The sequence below is a fragment of the Argentina silus genome (assembly GCF_951799395.1).
Source record: "Argentina silus genome assembly, chromosome: 15".
Taxonomy (NCBI): Eukaryota; Metazoa; Chordata; class Actinopteri; order Argentiniformes; family Argentinidae; genus Argentina; species Argentina silus.
The window spans coordinates 7045396-7068451 of record NC_139669.1 but is presented as its reverse complement, the minus strand read 5'-3'; the positions used below and the strand labels follow the sequence as shown (position 1 = coordinate 7068451).

Genomic DNA, 23056 nt, shown 5'->3' with positions numbered 1-23056 from the left:
GACACTAGACCATGAATCATCTAGCTATGATGAAGTGAGAGAAATACAAAACATTTACGAAGCTTTGGCGCCATCCTGTGGTAATACAAATCACGACAATGATAACCTTTGGTTTAGTTTATCCACAATCCACATACTATAAACCTCAACATACTACAATATTACATTTGTACAGCTGGACTTTTACAAGATTATGATAGACTTGATTGATTCTATTCGCTTTTTCATCGAATATGACGTTTTCATTATATTTATTTATTTGTTTATAAATTATTCAAGCCAAATTATACATTTGATTTCTGGAGAAATGTAGAGGATTGTAAATGATATATATGTAGTCTAGTCTATTTGATTAGGCCTTATTATGGTCGGTAGTTTTAGTGGGAGTATTTTGATATCTCCAATGTTTTATTATTTTATGTATCAGCCATAGCCCCCGCTGCGAATGTGATGACGTTGCATTGGACCACGAATGTTGCTCTTACCAGCCGCTCCACAGTGAAGATGGCGGACTTGTTGGGGACCGGGCCGTCAGATGAGAAAGAAGCCGAAATTGAGGACAGGAAAAGGGGGAAACGATCATGGGAGGACATACCGAGGTCTGGAAATATCGGTATAAGTCCAGATCTGACGGAGACGTTGGGGTTTTACGATATCAACACTGTCAGAAGGGAGCAACGTGATACAGCAGGTATGTCCCCACTTGCCTTGCTCTGTCAGATCAAAGCGGTATCGTTTATCATAACTGACTGCTCCAAATGGGTTTTGAAATATTGCAATGCAGGTTTATAGTGTTTTTGTAGTATGGGGATTATATTTTCTGTCATCTTTTGCGCTGGAGTATACCGGCTGCTGTGAACATCGCGCCAGCCGAGTCTTTCTGAGCTGTCAAAATGTTGTTGTCATAACTATCCCAGGCTGTCAGTTCAGTTTTAGTTTCAGCCATATAGTTTTCTCCTATTTCCATAAACGGCTGACGATAAAGTAGTTGTACTAGCTGGTGTTATATTTGGTGAATATTTCGCATTTGCACATTTAATGAATGTAAATATGTGCGTTTACTGCTCTCAGAAGGACCGCACCTAGTTGAGGCACAAGGAGAGAGAGAGAGAGAGGGAATGCTTGCTTGTTCGTCGTGGAAAGGCAACAGTCACAGAAGGGCAGTCAGAAGCAGTGTTAGCCAGAAAAGATAACCTTGCTACAGTAGTTTACGTCAGTTTACGTGTTAATATTGACCAGATAATCCATATTTAAAGTGACAAACACATGCTCGTGCAGCTCGTTGCACCGTGTCGGATTTCTCTTTCTTTTGGTTGCAGTTTCATATTGAATACTGTTACTGTACAAGCGCGCCAAGTTTCGACACAAAAGTTGTGAAATTGAATACACGTCTCACCATTCAAAAGAGACACTTATTTCTGTTGGAGATCTACTTTGTGTACAGTAAATTACATGTGACAGTGTTTGACAAGTTCACACTGTACCAAACGAACTGGAAATGATTTTCAAGACAGTTTTCGGGGTCATTTGGGGTAAGGTCCTCCGAGTGATTCGATGAAATAAAGGGGGCGCCCTTTTGCCGCTTCACATCGACGAACAATGAAAACAGTCTGCTCGCTCATGTGAGACGTGATGTTGTGTTTTGGATTCATAAGTACTCTAGCCCTTCACCACACTAGTTTTACTGTTTTTATTTATAATTACATCATATGTTTGGATACAGTACACGAGTATACAGTAGCTCTAGTCTATGCTTGTTCTGGTTCTTATCCAAATGGATTTGGTTAAAAAAGCGCTTCTATTTCAGTTGGTATGGGTCCCACTAAATGTATTAGTACCACTTTAAACATTAAACCTGGTATTTTGTGAGACTGGCCTGTTCAGTAACAGTAATCATCTAACTGCATACCCTCATCAAAACACACATTCCTCCCTGCCTTTCCTTTTTTACATGGAATATGTGATGCTGCTATATTTAGTTTTCTGCAACACACACACACACACGCACACACATACACAGAGCGACCTCCATTCTGTCCATTGTGTGTATAACCATGACTCTGGCTGTGGCAGACAAAGGCCTGGTGGATACACAGCATTGACAGCGTTTGTCCTGATGTTATTCCAGATCCGTCGCTGGTGCGCTTCATGTGTGCAGAGCTCACCAGAGGCTACTTCCTGGAACACAACGAGGCAAAGTACACGGAGCGGAGAGAGAGAGTGTACACATGCCTGCGCATCCCCAGAGAGCTGGAGAAGGTACGCTCGTAGGTGCCCTGTGGGGACTGTATGCACACACACACACACACACACACTCACACTCTCTCTCACACACACACACTCACACTCTCTCTCTCACACACACACACACATGCATGCACACACACGCATGCATGCACACACACTCACGCTCTCTCTCTCTCTCTCTCTCTCTCTCTCTCTTTCTATCTCTCTCTCTCACACAGACACACACATATACTTTCTTTCTCTATCTCTCTCACACGCAAACACCCACACACTCTCGCTCTCTATATCTCTCTCTCACACACACACACACACACACATACGTACACACACACACACACTCTCGCTCTCAATATCTCTCTCTCTCACACACACACACATACGTACACACACACACACACACACTCTCTCTCTCTTTCTCTGTTTCTCGTTGTCTCTCACACACAAGCACACGTGTCAACTGATACAGGCTATCAGCTCCTAGAACACAAAGGTCAGTTCAGAGCAGTTTGCCCACCGTTGAGCTTGATGATAAATGAAGCCTGTGTCTTTGGGCATCTGGTGTTTTGAAGAGTTATTCTTAGTGCTTTCATGTCACCTCTCACTTAGCATGTTTAATACAGCTGCTCATCTGACAGAGACGAGTCTTGTTGCGCTGATAGACGGAAAGAGATCAGTCTGCGTGGTTGTGGTTGATCTATTTCAGTGTAATTGATTTCAAGCCTGTTTACAAGGCAATACAGTTATTATGCTTTCATAGCTTTCATATGGCAGCAGGCTGCAGTATCTCTATATGGCCACTAGGTGCTGACATTGTAACACGTTGTATGGAGCATCTAATACCCCTTTCCACCAACTCAAACCTTGTTTTGGTTCTGGGCTGGTGCTGGTGCCGGTTTCGCAGTTGGTTCCACTAGGGAACCTTCTAAAAACCGGCTTGCTTTTCCACAGGCTGGAGAGCCAAGTCATTACATCACTGTATTCGCCTCCGGTTGCCTAGCAAGGCTAATGTTTTGATTCTTATTAACACTGAACGTAAAATGTTAATGTTAGCCTTAAGCTAGCTAGCTAACTATGTTTACACTGTGAAACTTCCACGCAAATTGTTGCACAAACTTGAGATGGTTGCTACTCTCATCGAGTTTCAAACCAGTTGCCAGTGAGTTCAACGGTGCTTCACATTTCATGGGTTGGTCACGATAACCCCGCCCCCAGCCCCTGACCTAAGCAGTTCACGGTTCTGGACCAGCCAAGTGTTGGTGCCGTTTCCTGGCCGAGAGCCGATTCTTTTGCTGTCGAAACGCACAGAACTGGTTCGAGATTCTGCACCGGCCCACGAACTGTCTTGGTGGAAAAGGGGTATAAGATGAATAGTTGAGATGTTGGGAACACGTTATTAGGGGGATCACTTCTTGTGGTTACTGGCTAGCCTCCCTAACATCGAGGCCAACCTCGCCCCCAATAACGTTGTTGTTTGTTAGTGCGTGTGCGCATGCTCATGCCCGCGTCTTCAGGGGCTGAGTAGAACAAAAACACTAATTAGGTACTAATGTGTAGCTTATGTGTTAGCCAATATTGCACTTAGATGTAGCCCACAAGCACGACTGCTCCAGAGACAGTGAACCAATCAGTCAACAACAAAGACCTAATCTATAGACTCTCTCCTGCTCTCATTGGCTGGCCCTACATTCCAAGCCCGGAGGAGCTGAAGAATGTCTCTAAGCAGACGGAACCCCGCTGACCTTCTAGAATGTCCTGGGGTTCCGCGAGTTCTGCCTTGACTACCTCAGAGCCCCCAGGCAGAGTCCAAGCCGACACACAACCAATGAAAGGGCAACTCGTGACTCTCCTGACCACACCCCACACCCCCACCACCACTTCCTGATGGGATGCAGCGAAACAGGAAGTGTTGTCACACCAGCAGTGTTTGTCGGGGGGGGGTGTGTTAGGCTGAGGTACAGCTGGAGCAGGCACACTTCATCACAGAATGACTGGACATGGTTGTGTGTGGCATTTCCCATTTGAGAAGGTATGTGTGGGGTACATACTTGGGGTTGCTGTCCCTTTAACTTAGCTCTCAGGATAAACTTGTTTGGGAAGTTGCTTTTTATTTTTTTTCTTGTTATAGCCAAGATTTACCATTTTCCCCTCAAGTGCTCTGGGCTATTTGAGTGCTAGATATATGTAAATATTTAACTTGGAGGTGAGCGACAGAATCAACTGAGTTTGAAGCTCATTTGAGAGCTAAGGTTCATTTGAAATGCTTTTCCTCTCTAAAATATTCAAGCTATGGAGGAAACGTATGTGTGCGCGTGTGCGTGTGCTTGTGCGTGTGCGTGTGCGTTGACTGATGGTCCAGGAACATAAACAGAGAGAAGGCCTCTGGCCCAGCCCCTCCCCTCCCCCTAAGCAAAGACAGAATCTGAAACCCGACCCAATACCTGTGAATAATAACAAAGTAACATTGTTGTTTTTTTAACTACGTTGCTGCTTCTCAAAACGTCTCAGGGAAGTAGGAGAGGGACAGAACTAGTAGTGTCTCTCCAGCTCTGCTCTAATGCCACGATACTCAATGACATTACAAGGAAATGCAAATAAATGTTAAATAAGTGATTGTGTTATAGTCATTAAAACCAACCCCGGCCATGCTGTGACATGCTTGATTTGGACTGGAACCCGACAGGTTTGAATTTTGAATTGATGATGACCCAATTGAATGATTAGGGGGTTATCTGCAGGAAACCACGGGAACCTGACCCGATGCAGGACTCTAACCTGGGCTAACTCTAATCTAGGCTAACTCTAACCTCCATTCTCATAACCTCCCCGTAGCTTAGACGAGCTACTTTGAAGTCTCTCTCCAGCCACCCTGCCTTTGTCCCTTAGCAGAGGTGATGAGGCAGGACTGAGGCCTACGTTCCCAGGGCCTAACCTTGGGGAAGGAGTTGCCTCTCCCTGGGGGTAATGAGCCCCATACAACCCCCTCCCTCTCAGCCTAACCTGGGGGGGGTGTTCTGGAACTGGGGATAATGACTCCTGTCACGTCCGTTCCACTCTCTGATCACAGGCCTTATTCCCAGACATTCCCCTGTCCTTCATTCCCAGGAATGATCAGGGAATGGGTTTGGGGGTTGTGTGTGTGTGGGGGGGGGCTGGAATGTGATGGTCGTTAGTGTCAGCTGATGTTTGACTGCGCTCTATAAAGATTAGAGAGAAAACAAACTTGAACCTCCCCACAACTCTACAGCTTGATTTTAACAATGTTTTTCTGTCTGCGCAAGATTGATTAATGTCCATACTTGAATAGAGCCAAATAGTTGCTAAGGTATTGAGAATGAGCAAATAAGGAAATTAATGCAGTTGATCTCATTTTTGATAGATAGGTACTTTATTGATCCCCGAGGGGAAATTAAAGGCTTTACAGCAGCTCACATCACAAACAACAACAACAACAAAATAAAGTGACAATAGAATAAAAGTAAAAATAAAATAGACATCTGAAACATTAAATACAGTGATGATCACCCCAATCGAGCTGAGGAGTTGTACAGTCTTATTGCGGCAGGCAGAAAAGATCTCCAATAGCGCTCCTCCTGGTTGTAATAATCTGTTGCTGAAGGAGCTTCTCTCTCTGAAGTCTGAGATATAGAGGGTCAAGAGGAAGGGGGCCAGGGGGAGGGGGGCTGAGCAGGGCTGGAGGAGCTGGGGGGAGGAGAAGGAGAAGGAGTACGGAGCGGTGAGTCGGGGGGAGGGAGACAATGAGCCCCCGACTCAAACCTGTTGAAGAACTGGTTCAACTCGTTGGACCTGTCCAGATCTCCAGCCACTTGAGGGTCTAGGGTTAGTCTGCTTGTAGCCGGTGATCTTCCTCACGCTGCTCCACACCTCTCTTGTGTTGCTGTCCTGCAGGGTCTGTAGTCTTGTGATAACAGCATGCATAGTCTCACACGTTGCTTCCTTGTCGACAGAGGGAGGGATATATGCGACCACAACAATAACATGAGAGAACTTACGTGGCAAATAATATGGGCGAAGTCCTACGGCCAAAAGTTTGATGTCCGGGCTACAGACGCTTTCCTTCACGTGAATATGGCCAGGACTGCACCACCTGTTGTTGACATACAGCAACTCCTTCGCCGCACTGACGGTAAATCCTGTCCGCCCGCACTGTCTGAAAGCCCTCGATGGTGGTGTTAGCGTCGGGAATAACCTCCTGCAGCCATGTCTCCGTAAAACACATAAGACTGCATTCACGGTATTCCCTGTCCTCTCGCCAGTCCCGTAAGCTCCTCCATCTTATTGCCCAGAGATCTCACATTGCCCATGATGATAGAAGGAAGATACAGTTTATATCTCCTTTTCTTCATCCGTCGCTGCACCCCCACTCTGCTTCCCCGATGCCGTCTCCTTATTTCCTGCACGAAAAACAGGCATGAATTAGCCAAGCATACAACTCACAATGTTGGTGAGTCATACCAGTAAACATGTTACACACTAACTTACCCAACACCCAGTTCTTATCAGGAAACATACCTGAACATGCTATTGGGAAATCCATGTCTGACTCTGTAAACACTCTCTCTCTCTCCATATCTCTGTGTCTCTCGCTCTCTCTCTCTCTCTCTCTCTCTCTCTCTCTATCTCTCTCTCACTCGCTCCAAATCTCCCTTACACACAACACATACTCTCTCACAGACACATTGACAGTGTCTCTACCTGTGGGTCTGAGCAGCCATGTTTTACATGCGGGTGTTGTCTCGTTCCTTTCAGCTGATGTTATTTGGCTTCTTCCTGTGTCTGGACGCCTTCCTGTACGTTTTCACCCTGCTGCCCCTCCGAGTGCTGCTGGCGCTGCTACGACTCCTCACACTGCCCTGCTGCGGCCTCAGGTAAGCCTGGACACACACACACACATACACATGGATGCACATGGACACACACGCACACACACACACACACACACACACACACACACACACACACACATGGATACACAAACACACATACTGTAGATAAATACACACACATGGATACACACACACACACTGTAGATACACACACACACACACACACACACACACGCACACACATGGATACACACACACACGGAACAGTGCATGATTTCATTAAAGATAACCAAAGTGTAATGTAACCATTTTGAATCAGTTACACATTATTTTTCGCTGAATTCCGTTCTTGGACTGGATAGGCCAAACAGAGGACCGTCTCTTCTAGCTCTCCCCCTGCAGAGTGTACTGGAGAGGGGGGTAGTTAGGTCGACCCGTGAATGAACAGTGTTGCTCTCAGTCCCCCTCTCAAGTGTACAAAGGTCACCCCAGCCTGCCGTCAGCATGACAGGGCAGCCTCGGTCAGAGGAAAAACAAGCTGTCTTCAGTCAAAATGAAAGACTCTTCTTTAATCTCTGTTTTTATTCTCTCTTAGAAGCTGAGGTGAATAATTCACCCTTTCCTTCAGGCTATCAACACTGTGCTTGCTTCTCACTGTATTGTGTGGGAAGAAAATACTATTTTTACCTCATAAAGTTAAAACGTTATAGTTTTTTTTTTTTTGTGGCACAATGATTAGCCTTCTTGTACAATAATAATGATATTCAGAAATCTAGGCGTAATCTTTATCATCTTTTTGACTGAAAACGACTGATCTTTTGCTATGCTAGCCTACAGTGTACAGTCTTAGCCTTTGTGGTTTCTCTCCCCTATGCCTTCTCTCCCTGTGCAGGGCAAACGTATGCCCGTACTGCCGACGGAGCAGGTACTTCTCTCTCACGCCTGCCTCAGCCTCCGCTAAAGCTTCATTCACTTCTCCAGTTGGATCTGTTGATCTGTCCATCACGGTCATCATCTCCATGCTGTTGTTGTTGTTGTTGTTGTTGTGGTTGTGGTTGTTGTTGGGCTGTAGTTCCTATCCTAACCTCGCCCCCAGGCTATTGAGCACAGCGCATATAGACCTGGAATAAGAATGAGTCAAACCTGGCCTTCGTGGTAGTGAACTTACTGAATAAAGTATTTGCCATTATTTGATCTTAGCGAATCACACGACTCCAAGGTGTGGCTCTGAGGGGAGGGAGGGGGGAGGGGGGGAGGGGTCTGTGTGAGATAATGGAAGCTATGCGAAGCCAGCACCTATGCGTCGGAAGTTCTTCCCGATCTTTGTATTGGGTAAATGAAGGCCAGGTTTGACGCGTTGATCCACCAGACCTTACGAGCATTGGCCGGAAGTGTCTGGGAACGACATTACTCCTAGTCATGCTACATGCTAAAGCTACAGGGGCCATCTTGGATCGTTAGGGTTCACAAACGGCTATGCTTCCCCAACTGTAGAGTTCTATTCTTCTTTGTTGTTGTTTGACTGTTTGAATCCCAGATTGCCCCTTTGAGATGTCCCTCCGAGGTACCGTGGTAAATGAGGTACTCTGTCAGGGTCGTGTGTGACTGTGTGACTGGAGGGAAGAGCCGTAGCTGATTGGAGGACGGAGGGAGGCCTGCTTGCGGAGGCTGTGCTAGCATTAGTGTTGCAGCCTGGACCGTAGCTTAGCCTGTAGCTGTGCACCGCTCCACAGACGCTGGGTGTCGGGTAAGAGGACTCTACAGCGACAGATGGCCTCGCTCTCTATGCCTGCAGTTACAATATGTTCTTCGTTCATGCATTACAATGAGCCCGTCCTCCCGATTTCTACCTCCGCCAGCCTCCTATGGGTCTGTCCTATGGCCTGGTGAATGAGTACGCTCACAGCCTACGTATCCCATGGTGCCATGTGGTACTGCAGTTCCCCCCATAAGTTTTGCCTTGACGTATGACCTCTTAAAAAACGTAACGATGTTCCCAACCTGTCCCTGTGTCGTTCTGGCCGTGGACCTAACAAGATGTCGCCACGTTACTTGGTGACAATGGCATTGGGTCTCTGAGAGTCAGACGCCTCCAGTGAGGTTTAACAAACAATTGACACGTCCTAGAAGTGTACCTGTGTGTGTGTGTGTGTGCGTGCGTGCGTGTGTGCTAACATATGTAGGGTAGTGTGTGGGTCCTGTCCTGGCTGATCCTCCTCTCACGGGCGAGGCGCTGATGGTGATCTGTGGGAGCAGCGGCACAGTGACCTTTTACGCCTGTCTGTCTGCATGGCACTGACGCGCCACTGACCTTTAGAGCTTCATCCCCCTCGGAACACACACACACACACACACACACACATATATATACACACACACCCTCGATTAGCTTTTTCTCTCTCTTCGTCTCTCTCTCCTTCTCTCTGTCTCGCCTGCTCAGACACACACACACACACACACACACTCGATTCGCTGCCTCTTTCTTTTTCTCTCTCTTTGTCTCTCTCTCTCCTTCTCTCTCTCTCTCTCACCTGCTTACACACACACACACACACACACACACACACACACACACACACACACACAGCCTGTTGTCCTGAGCCGTAGTCAGCTGCAGTAGCTATCAGGTTCATGGTGCTGGCTGGTACTTCTACCAGGGGAGAGGGTGGCACAGGGCCTGGCATACAATCTCTCTTCATATCTCCATCTCTCTCTCACCATGTCTAGGACTTTAATGCCATATCAGGGTCATGTTAGGCTTCACTCACCACCTGCCTGCCCCCAGGACAAGACCATTAGAGTGGGTGGGTGCCAATGTAGCTGTTCTTGGCCACTAGATGGTGCTAGAGCTTTGGGTGATCATTTCAGGATTCCCTTTGCCGTTCACATCATTGAAGACAGTGTACTACAGGCGATCTCCTCAGGGCCGACCTGACCCGTTAACGAGGCAGCATCTTGCCATATCCTTTATGATAATAGACTCAGATGTTGTTTGTTTCCCTTTGTAGCCCAGAGCTCAGTGGCGCGTTGTGTTGCATCATGTTTGTTTCGCAAGTGAGCGGGACACTTGATTAAACATTCTAATTCACACTTGGTGATCTCAGCCATCTCTCACATCCCTGTGGCCTGAAGTCAGTTATTCACCTCCCCAAAAATAAACCTGGCTGCCAGACACACTGTCAGAAACACCCCTGGCTCCCCACTTGTGATTTCCAGCGGCATTTGTGATAACTGGGAAAAAAAGGTGATTTTTCCTCGTGTTTTTTCTTTTTGAGGCTTTTTTTGGGGCACAAGCGTGATAGTTCTGGGGCAAGCAGAGACGGTGCAGCTCTGTGAGGTGATTTAGATGAATGTGGCGCTGAATCGTGGATGCCAGTTCAGTAGGTCGCAGGTTGAACGGTAGGCTAGATTGATGATTAATGGCTGTATCGGTTGAGTCATAATTCAATCAAATGTGCATAAACATTGATTTGGCAGGTGTGATTGGATATTCCACCCGAAGTATGTCAGTGGTTGTGGTTGTCATGAAACATGTATATCCTCGGTTATGCTGTCTCTCTCTCACTCCCTCCATCCGTCCCTCCATCTCTCCCTCCCTCCCTCCTTCCCTCTATCACTCCATCCATCTCTCCCTCCCTCCCTCCTTTCCTCCTTTCCTCCTTCCCACCCTCCCTCCTTCCCACCCTCCCTCCTTCCCTCCCTCCTTCCCACCCTCCCTCCTTCCCTCCCTCCTTCCCACCCTCCCTCCCTCCATCCCTCCATCCCACCCTCCATCCCTCCCTCCTCAGGGTATAATAGAACTACCAGCAGCCCTATGGATTTTTCAGTCTTTTCTAAGCTGCCTCCCAAAGCTATGAATTATGGATGCTGCATATGTTTGACTGGCTTATCATGTGCATATGGTGTGCATGTTTTCATGGTAAAGATTTTGCTCAGTTTCATAACTCACCTGCCCCACCCCATCAATTCTAGCATGTGCTGAATGTTTAATCCTACCTTTATCATCTGTTTTATAATGGTCGTGAATATTATTGTAGCATTGCATGTTATAGATATTAAACAATAGCAAATAGCCTTTTGGATGCTCGGAAACACAATGCAATGACAATTTTGTGTGATATTAAATCACATCAAGGCTTGTCAGAGTGCAACCAATATTCAAATGTGGTCCTAATGGTGGCACACCTCTGCCTAGCTGTCAGACATGTAAGGTTGTAAGCTATTGTGATGTTAAGTGTGTGTGTGTGTGTGTGTGTGTGTGTGTGTGTGTGTGTGTGTGTGTGTGTGTGTGTGTGTGTGTGTGTGTGTGTGTGTGTGTGTGTGTGTGTGTGTGTGTGTGTGTGTGTGTGTGTGTGTGTGTGTGTGTGTGTGTGTGTGTGTGTGTGTGTGTGTGTGTGTGTGTGTGTGGTCCCAGTGGTTCTCGCCTGCTGCAGCCAGCCCAGGTGTGTGACATCCTGAAGGGGTTAATCCTGGTGCTGTGTTACTCCATGATGCACTACGTGGACTACTCCATGATGTACCACCTCATCAGGGGACAGTCTGTCATCAAACTCTATATCATCTACAACATGCTGGAGGTAGGAGGAGTGTGATGTGTGTGTGTGTGTGTCAAGGACAACCCATTGTGTCCCTCACCCGGTTCTAAGTCAATTAACCCCATGATTAACTCACCAAGACCCTTCCCTCCCTCCCTCTCCCTCCCTTCTCTCCCTCCTTCCCTCCCTCTCTCTCCTTCCGTCTCTCTCCCTCCCTCCTTCTTTCTCTCCCTCCCTCTCTCTCCTCCATCCTTCTCTCTCTCCCTCCCTCCTCCCCCCTCCCTTCCTCTCTCTCTCTCTCTCTCTCTCTCTCTCCATCCTTCCCTCCCTCTCTCTCTCAGGTGGCTGACCGCCTGTTCTCGTCGTTTGGTCAGGACATTCTGGATGCTCTGTACTGGACAGCCACAGAGCCTAAAGAGAGGAAGAGGGACAGCTTAGGGGTCATCCCTCATTTCATCATGGCCGTCCTCTACGTCTGTATCCTTACTGGCCACTCAGGGACACAACCACAGGAAGTACTGAGCTGTAGGAGGCCATCTGCTCTCAGAGTCTAGCATCTTTGGTGTTGACGCTATCTTAACAATTCACTTCAGCGTTGTTTCGCCATTTGAAATAAATCAGCCGTCAATTTAAATGTTGTAGTGGGAGTCCAAGAATAAGAGGGTAAATGTAGCGTAAGCGGACTGTTTGGGTGATGTAAGTTGTTCTGCATGGTCACTGAGTTGTGAGTGTTAGGAGTAATTGGAGTCAGGTGTGACGTGTGAGTATGAACCACATCCTGAGTAAAACTACATGTTACCTTCCTGAGCCCGTCTCTCTCAGTCCTCCACGCCATTCTCATCATGGTCCAGGCCTCCACCCTCAACGTGGCCTTCAACTCCCACAACAAGTCCCTGCTCACCATCATGATGTCCAACAACGTGAGTTTCTCCACCGTCAAACTCAGAGAAGGTCTGTGGACTGGTGTTTATTTATCGAAGGCCTGGCGGTTAATCAAAGGTCTCAGTTTTCTTTGCTCTATGTCCTCCATGTACAGTTCGTGGAGATCAAAGGAAGTGTGTTCAAGAAGTTTGAGAAGAACAACCTCTTTCAGATGTCCAATAGCGGTATGTTAACAAGTGCCTTGCATACACAGAATCATATACAGCTTCTGAATCTTATAGTTATTGACGTGTATGACGACATGTATGTACGTGTAAGTAAAGTGTGCTGTATTTAAATTCCTCTCAAAAACAACGTACATCAGTAGAGGCTGGTGGAGGCAGAAATCGGACGACGGGCTCATTGTAAAGCATGGAACAGAATGAGGGATGTTATCAAAGTTTGATATCATTCCTCATTCCTTCCTATGCATTACAATGAGCCCGTCGTCCGATTTCTGCCTCCGCCAGTTAAACAATCATGTTCAGTGGTGCTCTGTGGTGAAACCAGGTTAATGTGAGGCTGTGAGTCACTCAGGTGAACACAGAGGGGAGAGAGGAAAGGGTGGAAGTCTCACCTCTCTGGATCTGCGGTTCCTTCCGAGGCAGTAATCAGAGGTGTTTGTTCAGGCCTGACATCTTCTGATAGCAGAGAAGATGAGAGATGTGTTATCCACTCTCAACTATAACACACTCTGCTTGCTACGCCTGTGGGCGATGCATCTGTTCCTCTCTGTCTCTGTCACTCTGCGCCCATGGAAGGACGAGACAATAAGCCTTCATCAGTTCTATTCTCCTCCTCCGCAATTCGCTCCCGGTTTTGAAGATTTCGGCTATTTAGGACGTTTAGTTCTGGTCTGACAATTTATGCTTTTTGTTATGAATATGATATAATGACGTGTGTGTGTGTACAGTTTGTACTATGATGTGTAATGTACAGTGCCAGTCAATAGTTTGGATACACCTTCTCATTCAATGGTTTTTCTTTATTTTAATTATTTTCTACATTGTAGATTCATATTGAAGACATCAAAACTATGAAGGAACACATATGGAATTATGTAGTAAACAAGAAAGGGTTAAACAAATCAGAATATGTTTTAGATTTTAGATTCTTCAAAGTAGCCACCTTTTGCTTTGATGACAGCTTTGCACACTCTTAGCAAGGTGTGTCCAAACTTTTGACTGGTACTGTATACGTGGTATATGACAATGTATGAACTTGCTTTTAATCTTAAACTGTTTTTACTGTTGTTTTTACTGACTGAGATTTTGTTTTACTTTGTAATTATCTATCTATTCTTGTCTTCTCTCCATGGACTGTCGTGTCTTTGAGCACTGAGAAAAGTGCTCTGCAAAATAAATGCGTTATTATTATTATTTATTATTATGTGTTTTGATCGTAGACATCAAGGAGAGGTTTACCAACTATGTCCTGCTGCTCATCGTGTGTCTCAGGAATATGGAGCAGTTCTCATGGAACCCAGGTACACATCTACCCTGACAACTGTCTGATGCTCTCTCTATGACTGCTAATTTTACTGTATCCTCAATGCCACACACTCACACACATTGATACCATTCCTCATTCCGTCCCATGCATTACAATGACTCCTTCCTCCGATTTCTACCTCCACCAGTCAGAGGAGCTAGCATATTAGCTTCATGAGGAATCAACCCCATCAGAGGACCTAGCCTATTAGCATCATGAGGAATCAACTCTGTCAGAGGAGCTGGCATCATGAAGCACCAAACCTGTCGGAGGAGCTCGAATATTAGCATGATGAGTCATCAGCCCCATCAGAAGGCCTAGCCTATTAGCATCATGAGTCATCTACCCCATTAGAGGAGCTAGCATATTAGCCTCAATCGGAATCAACCCTGTCAGAGGAGCTAGTATATTAGCATCATGATGGCAGCTGACATCGAGAGTCTGTGTGTGGGGGTCTGGGGGTGGTGAAGGGTGCTGACAGGGCTAGCTATCTGCATTACTGGAGCTGTCACACTGTACAGTAGCCTTGCTCTCCTCCCTCTCTGCCCTCTCTTCATCCCCGTCTCACTGTCTTCTGCACCAGAAGTGGGATGAGGGGGCTTTAAGAGGGCAGTTGGGTTCAAACTCTAGCTCACCAACTGCCAAAGCATTCCGGGACACTCACCACAGAGTGTTTTATGTGGTGTTTACCCAGCAACAATACTTTGACAATAAAACGAAGCATCATAATTGATGCATTTTCGGTGAATAAAGTCGCCCTCGGCACCCTAGAATGTGTGACAATTTTGGGCGACTTTATTCACCCTGAGGCAGTAAACGAGCTAGAAAAGAGGGGTAAGAGTCTGTCTGTTTTCTCTGTGTTCCTACAGACCATCTGTGGGTGTTGTTCCCTGACGTTGTCATGGTGATCGCCTCGGAGATCGCCGTGGACGTGATCAAACACGCTTTCATCACCAAGTTCAACGACATCACAGCAGACGTAAGGATCGCACGATGTGTGTTTTTACGATTCATAAATGGTTCATTTCGTGGACAGAAACAATGTCCATGTCAATGAAGCTGATTCGAGAATTTAAATATGAAATTCAAGACTTGGAAATCCTCAGTGAAACGACAGACAGACAGACAGACAGACAGACAGACAGACAGACAGACAGACAGACAGACAGACAGACAGACAGACAGACAGACGTTTAGCCAGCCGAGCCGAAGACATCCTGTCCACACGACTCTCTGTAGCGCACCATGATCCCCTCCTCTCCCCTCTCTTCCTCCCCCTCTCCCTTCCTCCTCCTTCCCCTCTTCCTTCCTCCTCCTCTTCTACAAAACAGCACATCATGTCATGACCCAGTAGTAGGGAGAAAACACCCACAGCTGGAGCCAGCAGCATCCTAACACACACACAGGCACACACACACACAATAAGTTTCTACTAGCTCCCACTTCATACCCTCAACCACACAAGGCACTGCTAGAAAGATAATACGTCAACACGTCAAGTTGTCAGAATATTAACAAAGTAAAAAAAGATATTGCATAAACATGTCTATTATTGGGTTGATGTACAGTTACCTTAATGGCTATGAATCAATCTCTCCTGTGTTGTTGTGTAGTGACACATAGCAGATGTTACTATATTATGAGCTCGATATTACCAATGTGTGTGTGTGTGTGTGTGTGTGTGTGTGTGTGTGTGTGTTCCCCCATGCAGGTGTACAGTGAATACAGAGCCAGCTTGGCCTTCGACCTCGTCAGCAGTCGACAGAAAAACGTAGGCCCACGCATCTCTGAATCACATTACACACTCACACACACCTGCGAACAGCTCAATTACGGCCACCTACAGTGCTTATAATCAGTGTGTATTGTTGAGTGGTGTACTTTTACTGATGTGTGTGTGTGCGTGCGCGTGTCTGTGTGTGTGTGTGTGTGTCTCCTCACCTGCAGGCATGCACAGACTACAGTGATTCAGTCGCCAGGAGAATGGGCTTCATCCCCTTGCCCCTCGCTGTCCTGGTACGATGCACACTTCATCACTGTTCTGTCATCTGTAGTGTAACGCAGCGGTACTCTATGCGTGACGGAGGTCATCAGGGTTCTCCCCAGGATGTTTGAACAGCGTTGCGCTGGATTGCATCATCAAAAACCCAACTTGCATTTATCTACATCAAAATGCGCCAAAAATACCACTAAAACGAGATTTAAGATAAAGATAGTTTAAGATAAAGATAGTTACTCTGTCGTTTAATTTGCCTTGAAATGTTAACAGCGTGGCGCAGCGCCACTCTTGCGTTTTTCGGGGAGAACCCTGCGTTATGTTTACATGATTGAGTTGTAAACTATTTGTTGTAAGTCACTTTGGATAAAGGCGTCTGCTAAATGCCGTAAATGTAAATTGAGTGTTGCACTAGTTGTGGATGATAATCTCTGTATTGTGATTGGCTAGCTGATCCGGGTGGTGATGAGCTCGGTGAAGGTGCAGGGAGCGCTCTCCTACGTGTGTGTGCTGCTCTTCTACCTGGGGTAAGAGAATGGCTCCTCCTCCCCTCCATGGTTCCTCCCCTGCATCGCTGTTTAGGTTCAGTTGGACTGAGTGTTTCCAGGCCTTGTGTGTTCTGCTGTGAGCTGAAGGAGACGTACACTAATCTCCCTGTTCGCCCGTTCCACCATTTAGTGTTTGGCCGTGTACACGGAGTTGGTTACGTAAGCAGGAACAGTGGCTTCATGTTAGCCTACACACACACGCACACGCACACACAGGCTGTTCGTTCCCCCAGTCCATGTACCATTGAACACTTACCCCAGGGTAGAATACTCTAACACGCTGTCATCTTCACTGCCATCTCTCTCTCTCTCTCTCTCTCTCTCTCTCTCTCTCTTTCTCTCTTTTTCTCTCTTTTTCTCTCTTTTTCTCTCTTTTTCTCTCTTTTATCCTCCACCCCCCCTTTAAAATAGCAGTGCCCCTAACAGATCCTGGTGTTTAGGCAGAGACCCAACACGGCTTATCACACACACACACACACACACACACACACACACACACACACACACACACACACACACAGCTAAACCCCCCCCCCAGAGAGCTTTGTTCCACAGACCTAGATGTGGCTGTCTCTCTCCATCGTATCTCAGATGCCTCATAGAGTTCCATTCAGATATGGAGGACCAATGGGGAGGCTTGTACTGTCCACCTCCTTTGATGTGTTATGACCCACCTAGAGGCTCGAGTACTTTCTCACTTTTCATCTACACATCTCAAACAAACTGTCACCTTGGGTCTTCATCAGCGGAGGCCGGTGGAGGCAGAAAATCGGACGACAGGCCCATTGTAATGCATAGAATGGAATAAACACACGATTCCTGGTCTGTTTTCCCCTGTATTGGAGAGTCATATTTCATTCTATTCAGTTGTGTTTGTTTATTCTGGCGTTCAGGATGGTGACCCTGAAAGTGCTGAACAGCATTGTGCTGCTGGGACAGTCGTGTGTGTATGTGAGGAGAGCCAAGATGGAGGACAAGCTGTTTGAGAAGCCCCCCACGCCCACAACAGTGAAGACCCCTAACAGGGCCAACAAGACCAAATGCACTGCCCCCGCAGGTAAGCTCTCTCATTTACCTGTATATACCTGTATTTTATAGATCAGTTGATGGACAACATATCCCAGTCCATCCCAATTGAAAATACAACACATTCAACCTCATTTAATAAGCAGTCGGTTTTAGAGCACAAACTTTCCAAATCCAGCCTTTGCAGCAAGCAGATGTTTACTCCAACTCCCATCATTGACCCCCTGAAGCTACACACACACACACACACACACACACATACACAAACACACACACACACACACACCCACCCTCACACACACAAACACACATACACAAACACACACACACATGCTCACACACCCACCCTTACAAACACACACACACCCACACACACACACACACCCACCCACCCACCCACAGAGATCTGACAGTATCTCTCTGTCACCCGTGTGTGTGGGGCGTAGTAGAGGCGGCTCCTGCCTGCTGTGTGAAGCTGGGAGCAGCAGAGCGATAAGCAGCACAGCGTCGCCTCACATCAAAGCTCTCCCGTATTTCTGCAGCCAGACGCCTCCACAACAAGCCGCCATGTAGGATCTCCACACTAAACGTTCAGCTGACATACAGGACTAGAGAGGCGGTATGGAAGACGTAGACGCACCGAGCCTCAGCGTGTTTAAGCTCTCAGGAGTAGCTGGTAGGGGTGGAGCAGTTTTGTGGGTTTTAGCCGTTGCGTTGGTAACGCCGCCCCTCGGTGCCGGGCCACGGTTTTAGATTGTGATGTCTCTGTCTCTTGCTGGTTGCACTCGGATGTGTGCCGCATGCGTCAGTTGGCACAAAGATTACATCGAAAAAAGCTTTAACGAAATAGAAGCGCTTTCATTCACATAATATACAGTACCAGTCAAAAGTTTGGACACAAACTTGCCAAGAGTGTGCAAAGCTGTCATCAAAGCAAAAGGTGGCTACTTTTGAAGAATCGAAAATATAAAACATATTCTGGTTTGTTTAACACTTTTTTGTTTACTACATAATTCCATATGTGTTCCTTCATAGTTTTGATGTCTTCAATATTAATCTACAATGTAGAAAATAATACAAATAAAGAAAAGCCATTGAATGAGAAGGTGTGTCCAAACATTTGATGGGTACTGTACATTTGTGTCATCTTTTAATGTTTCCATGTGTAATTTTGAGTTATAAAAAAAAAAAAACTGAAGAAATTGAATAAATATGAACTTGAAATATTGTTCTCCCCTGCTGCTGTCTTAGACCAGGTCTCTCTTTAAAAAAATATTTTATCTCAATGAGAGATTTTATACTGTAAGGCTCTACACAGGAGTGGGACATACCAAGTACCCTGCTTCAAACAGGAGCCCTATATGAGAGTCACAAAAGCCCATAGGCCTGCTGATAAGAGAGTGATTTCGTTTTTTTTCTTTTTTTCTGTTGAACTGAGCCATGACCCAAAAGGCAGGGTATGAACCGAACCATGGGCCCGGTGAACCGTTAAGTAATGGAAGCCTGGAGGTCTGCTCTGGTTCCTTTATGAGGCCATCTGGAGTGTTCAAGAACATCTGTCTGTCTGTCTCTGTACAAGAACATCTGTAGTGTTCAAGAACATCTGTCTGTCTGTCTATGTCTGTCTGTCTGTCTCTGTACAAGAGCATCTGTAGTAGTCTGTCTGTCTGTCTGTCTCTGTACAAGACTGGGGCTGTCTGTCTGTCTGTCTGTTGCAAAAATGGGTCACTTCACATCTGGAGAGACTATATGTCTATACTGTAGGTGTCGAGGCAACCGGGAATAGTAACCTACATCTTCCTGAATAGTGGTCTAGATTCAGATTTAATTGGAGTCACCATATGGTCTATAGGTCTCTTTTTTGTGTGTGTGTGTGTGTGTATATGGTGTCCCTCTGGCTAAATGGGTGCTCCTTCAGTGAAGATTGTGAGACTTGATTGCTTGTTAGTTCTGTCGCTGTTTCAGTAGCAGTGTATAGGACTATAGGATATACGTCAGATATGATAGCTGCCGTTTGTTCATACTGCAGAGTTCCTACTGTATAATGTCATTGTCCACTTAGGGAGCTAGGGGTAGGGCTTAAAGCTTGGCTGCATTTCAAGTGCATGTCTCTTAAGACCCTGCCTTTTCTAATGTACTGCTGTACTGTTGTTATTGCCTACACACACACACACACAAACACACCCTCTTTAGGATGCTGCTCGTGTGGTACACTATCATGTCTGCTCTCTTTCATATGCTGGTGAACGTTGTTGCCCCCAGGCTTCTGCCAGCCCCCGTAGGCTAGCTCTGACCCCTGCTCTGCTGGGCCGCTGCTCCTCTCAGCTCTGCTTGACGTGGGAAACCACAAATGGTTCTGTCTGCCTGGCCCCACTCGCAGGTGTTACCACACACTCCGTGCAGTCTGGTTTCAGGCCAGGGTGGAGTGTGAGTGGTGTACCGGCTCGGACTGTTGTGACAGTTTTTTTGGGGGGGGGTTTTGCGAGGTTTTTTTGCATTGTTTATGCAAGGTTGGGTTAGTCAGCTTGAATGTGGTTTTGTGTGGATGTGAACCCAGCGCTGCATGGTGAACTGGCCTGCTAGGGGTGTTTCGTAGAAGTGTACCGTATATTAGACAACGTGTGGTTTGGAATTCCTGTAGTTACGGCCTGTCCTGCGCGTGAAATATGAGATAACATACTCACAGAATGCCAACGTTACCTAGCTGTTGTCACCATAGACACAGCGTCCCTAGAAACCAGTTCTGGAACTATCAACCAGCGCTTGGGTGTGTTGATTTAACATGCCAGTCAATAGGAATAGAACTAACGACCAGAGAACGCCTTCAGTTGCACTTGACCACCAGTGTTAGTGAATGCAGCATCACGTTTTGGTGAAAAATGTATGGTTTGGGAATGAATATTGTTTTTTAATGCTGGTAACCCATTGTATAAAAGCAATAATACACTGCAGGCCTCGTGTTATGACTTTTTTGATAAATGATTTCTCTCTGTCTCTCTCTCTCTCTCTCCGTCTCTCTCTCTCTCTCTCTGTCTCTGTCTCTCTTCATAGGGGACCCCTGGACGGAGCTCCCCCCCTCCCCCCCCTGCTCCGCCTCTTCCTCCATCACCAGCCAGCCAACCCCGCGGGCAGAGACCATAGCCACTCCCTCCAGCTCCCCGGCCACCCCAGCCTGCCCCCCCAGCCCAGACCCCAGCGACCCCGGTGAGCCCCCCTTCACCCCCTCAGCCTCCCAGCCGGAGGAGAAGGAGGGGGGGCAGGAGGGCACAGAACTCAAACACAGGACCCCCAAAAAGGACCTGCTGGAGATCGACCGCTTCACGATATGTGGGAACCGCATCGATTGACCCCTCCCATTGACCTTTGACCCCCACCCCCAGTGATAACCACTCAGGAGAGGCGGTGAGCCTGTGGCTACGTCAGCCCGGCTCTCTTAGCCAAAGCCAGCGGATAACAGAGTATTTATTTAAGTTTAACAGGAGGATGCAGGAGTAAGTTATTGTGGACTGGGACACAAGGAGGTGAAGTCAATCTGTTGTTGTTGATGCTGTTGTTGTTGTTGTTGTTGTTTTGTTTTTTTCTTCGGCCCACAAGTATATATTTTTTGGCTCAACAAAGAGATCTATGGTTGGTTGTAAGGGGAACTGTGGGGTTACCATGGAAACCCAGAGTGAGTGAGTGTGTAATAGAGCGTGTGCGCGCGATAGAGCGTGTGTGTGCGTTTGCGTGCGTGCGTGCGTGTTTCCCCCTCAGTTATACATCCACGACAGAAGAACAAAACTAGAAGAAACTTCCGGAAGACCTGGACAGCAGGCTGACACCTGAATCACTTTTATACTGTTTACAAGAAAACCTTATTTGGAAGCAATACGACCATAATAAAACAGTTATCCGTCAAAGTTATTACATGACGTATAATTAGATAGTTCGTGAGAACTGACTGAAATATGCGAGCAAAAAAGAACATCTCCACAGAAGAGACTTTTTAAAGTGCTTTCTTTTTATGGGGACGCTATTTCAATCTCACTCAATTTGATTTAAAACGGCCAAACGGAGAGCGTTCATTTACATGGTTGATAGCTTAATGCTTCTCCAGCTAAGCACTTACCGCTCAGAATACAAATGTGTCTTGCAATAACGTCTGTTGTATATTATTTAATAATGGTATCTACGGTAGCAAGAATGCCCTACGTGGTGTCAAACCCGCGGGGATTGTTGTTATGAATGTTTGCACTGATGTACCGTATTGTCTTAAACATGCTACACACGACAGGTTTTATAGCTGCCTGTTTACATTCGTTTTAGCGCTAATGAAATGTTTCCGTGTTTAACGTGCATACTACAGTATACCCATGATTTCAGAAGCAATATTGCCAATATACATTGTTTTTTTTTTCTGCCAGCATATTTTTATTTCAGTTTGTTTACCACGCCCTTGAGTGAAGGTGTTTGCTAAGATTTGGCCTTTTTTTTATTTTTTATTTTTTTTATTGCAGTTATGAATATGTAAATGATAGGCTAACATATTTGCTATTTTCCAGTGACCAAAAGTATATTTCACCCCTCCAACATATATTTCCCCAGTATTAGAATGTAATTAAGTCAGTTGTTTTGTATTTACCATATTTTATAATGTTATGTTATATTATATTTAAACACCAGGCCATATAAAGTTTGCAACTGCTGGGCTTATATTTCATTAATGTTGGGGAATTTAAGCCACTGCACTTCAATATGATGAATAGAGTAGAAATCAAGAAATATGCCGATATAACATACGTACCAGACAACTTACTGGTTGTTGCTGTTTAGCATTATAAGGCTACATAGACATGACATTACATGGGTTTTATTCCTTAGTAGTTAAAATAGAGAATGATGATGTCATTGTCTTGTTAGTACGGGCAGGTTCAGAAAAATAGGGTACCTAGATCAGGTGTTTACACTGGTGCTGCAGCCACCCACTGGCCAAATCCCAAAACCCTTTCCTTGATTCCTCACGTCCTCTATCCTCGTCTCCTTCTGAAAGCTCATTGGAGTAGAGAGTCTGAGGTCCCCCCTCTTGAGTCTTCTCCTCCAGTGCATTTTGAGAAGGAGGCGAGGAGAGAAGAGGAGAGGAATCAAGGAAATCCAGTAGTTTTGATATTTGGCCACTGTGGTATAAACCCATGCAATGTCAAATGTGACCATTTTCTTTCTCGCTGTCATGAGAAAGGTGTAGAATAGTGTCCGCATATCCGCATTGATCAGATTTAGTTTGAGGAAATACGTAGCTGTTTCTATGTTCATTACCATTGTAATAAGGAAGATAGTTCTATTTTTGGAGCTGCCAGTTGTAATATTTGATAGTATTTTCGCGCATGAAATTTCTTTCAAGGTCCTTTTTTGTAAAGTGTTCTTATATGCAAGCTATGATGATGAAACTCTGCTGAATTTCATCTGTTTGGT

The 23056-nt window shown here is 46.1% G+C and overlaps 1 protein-coding gene across 1 annotated transcript; it reads left to right on the top strand.

Moving 5' to 3' along the window:
* Positions 1-504: 504 nt before the first annotated feature.
* Positions 505-22079, top strand: tapt1a (transmembrane anterior posterior transformation 1a; the record flags this gene model as incomplete). Its single annotated transcript, XM_083685846.1, has 14 exons — positions 505-691; positions 2129-2259; positions 7015-7133; positions 11506-11668; positions 11968-12103; positions 12449-12546; positions 12663-12732; positions 13953-14033; positions 14908-15017; positions 15750-15809; positions 15986-16054; positions 16485-16561; positions 17476-17639; positions 20660-22079. The coding sequence occupies 14 exons, from the start codon at positions 505-507 to the stop codon at positions 20953-20955; spliced, it is 1761 nt and encodes a 586-aa protein (XP_083541972.1). The 3' UTR covers positions 20956-22079.
* Between the last annotated feature and the right edge of the window lie 977 nt (positions 22080-23056).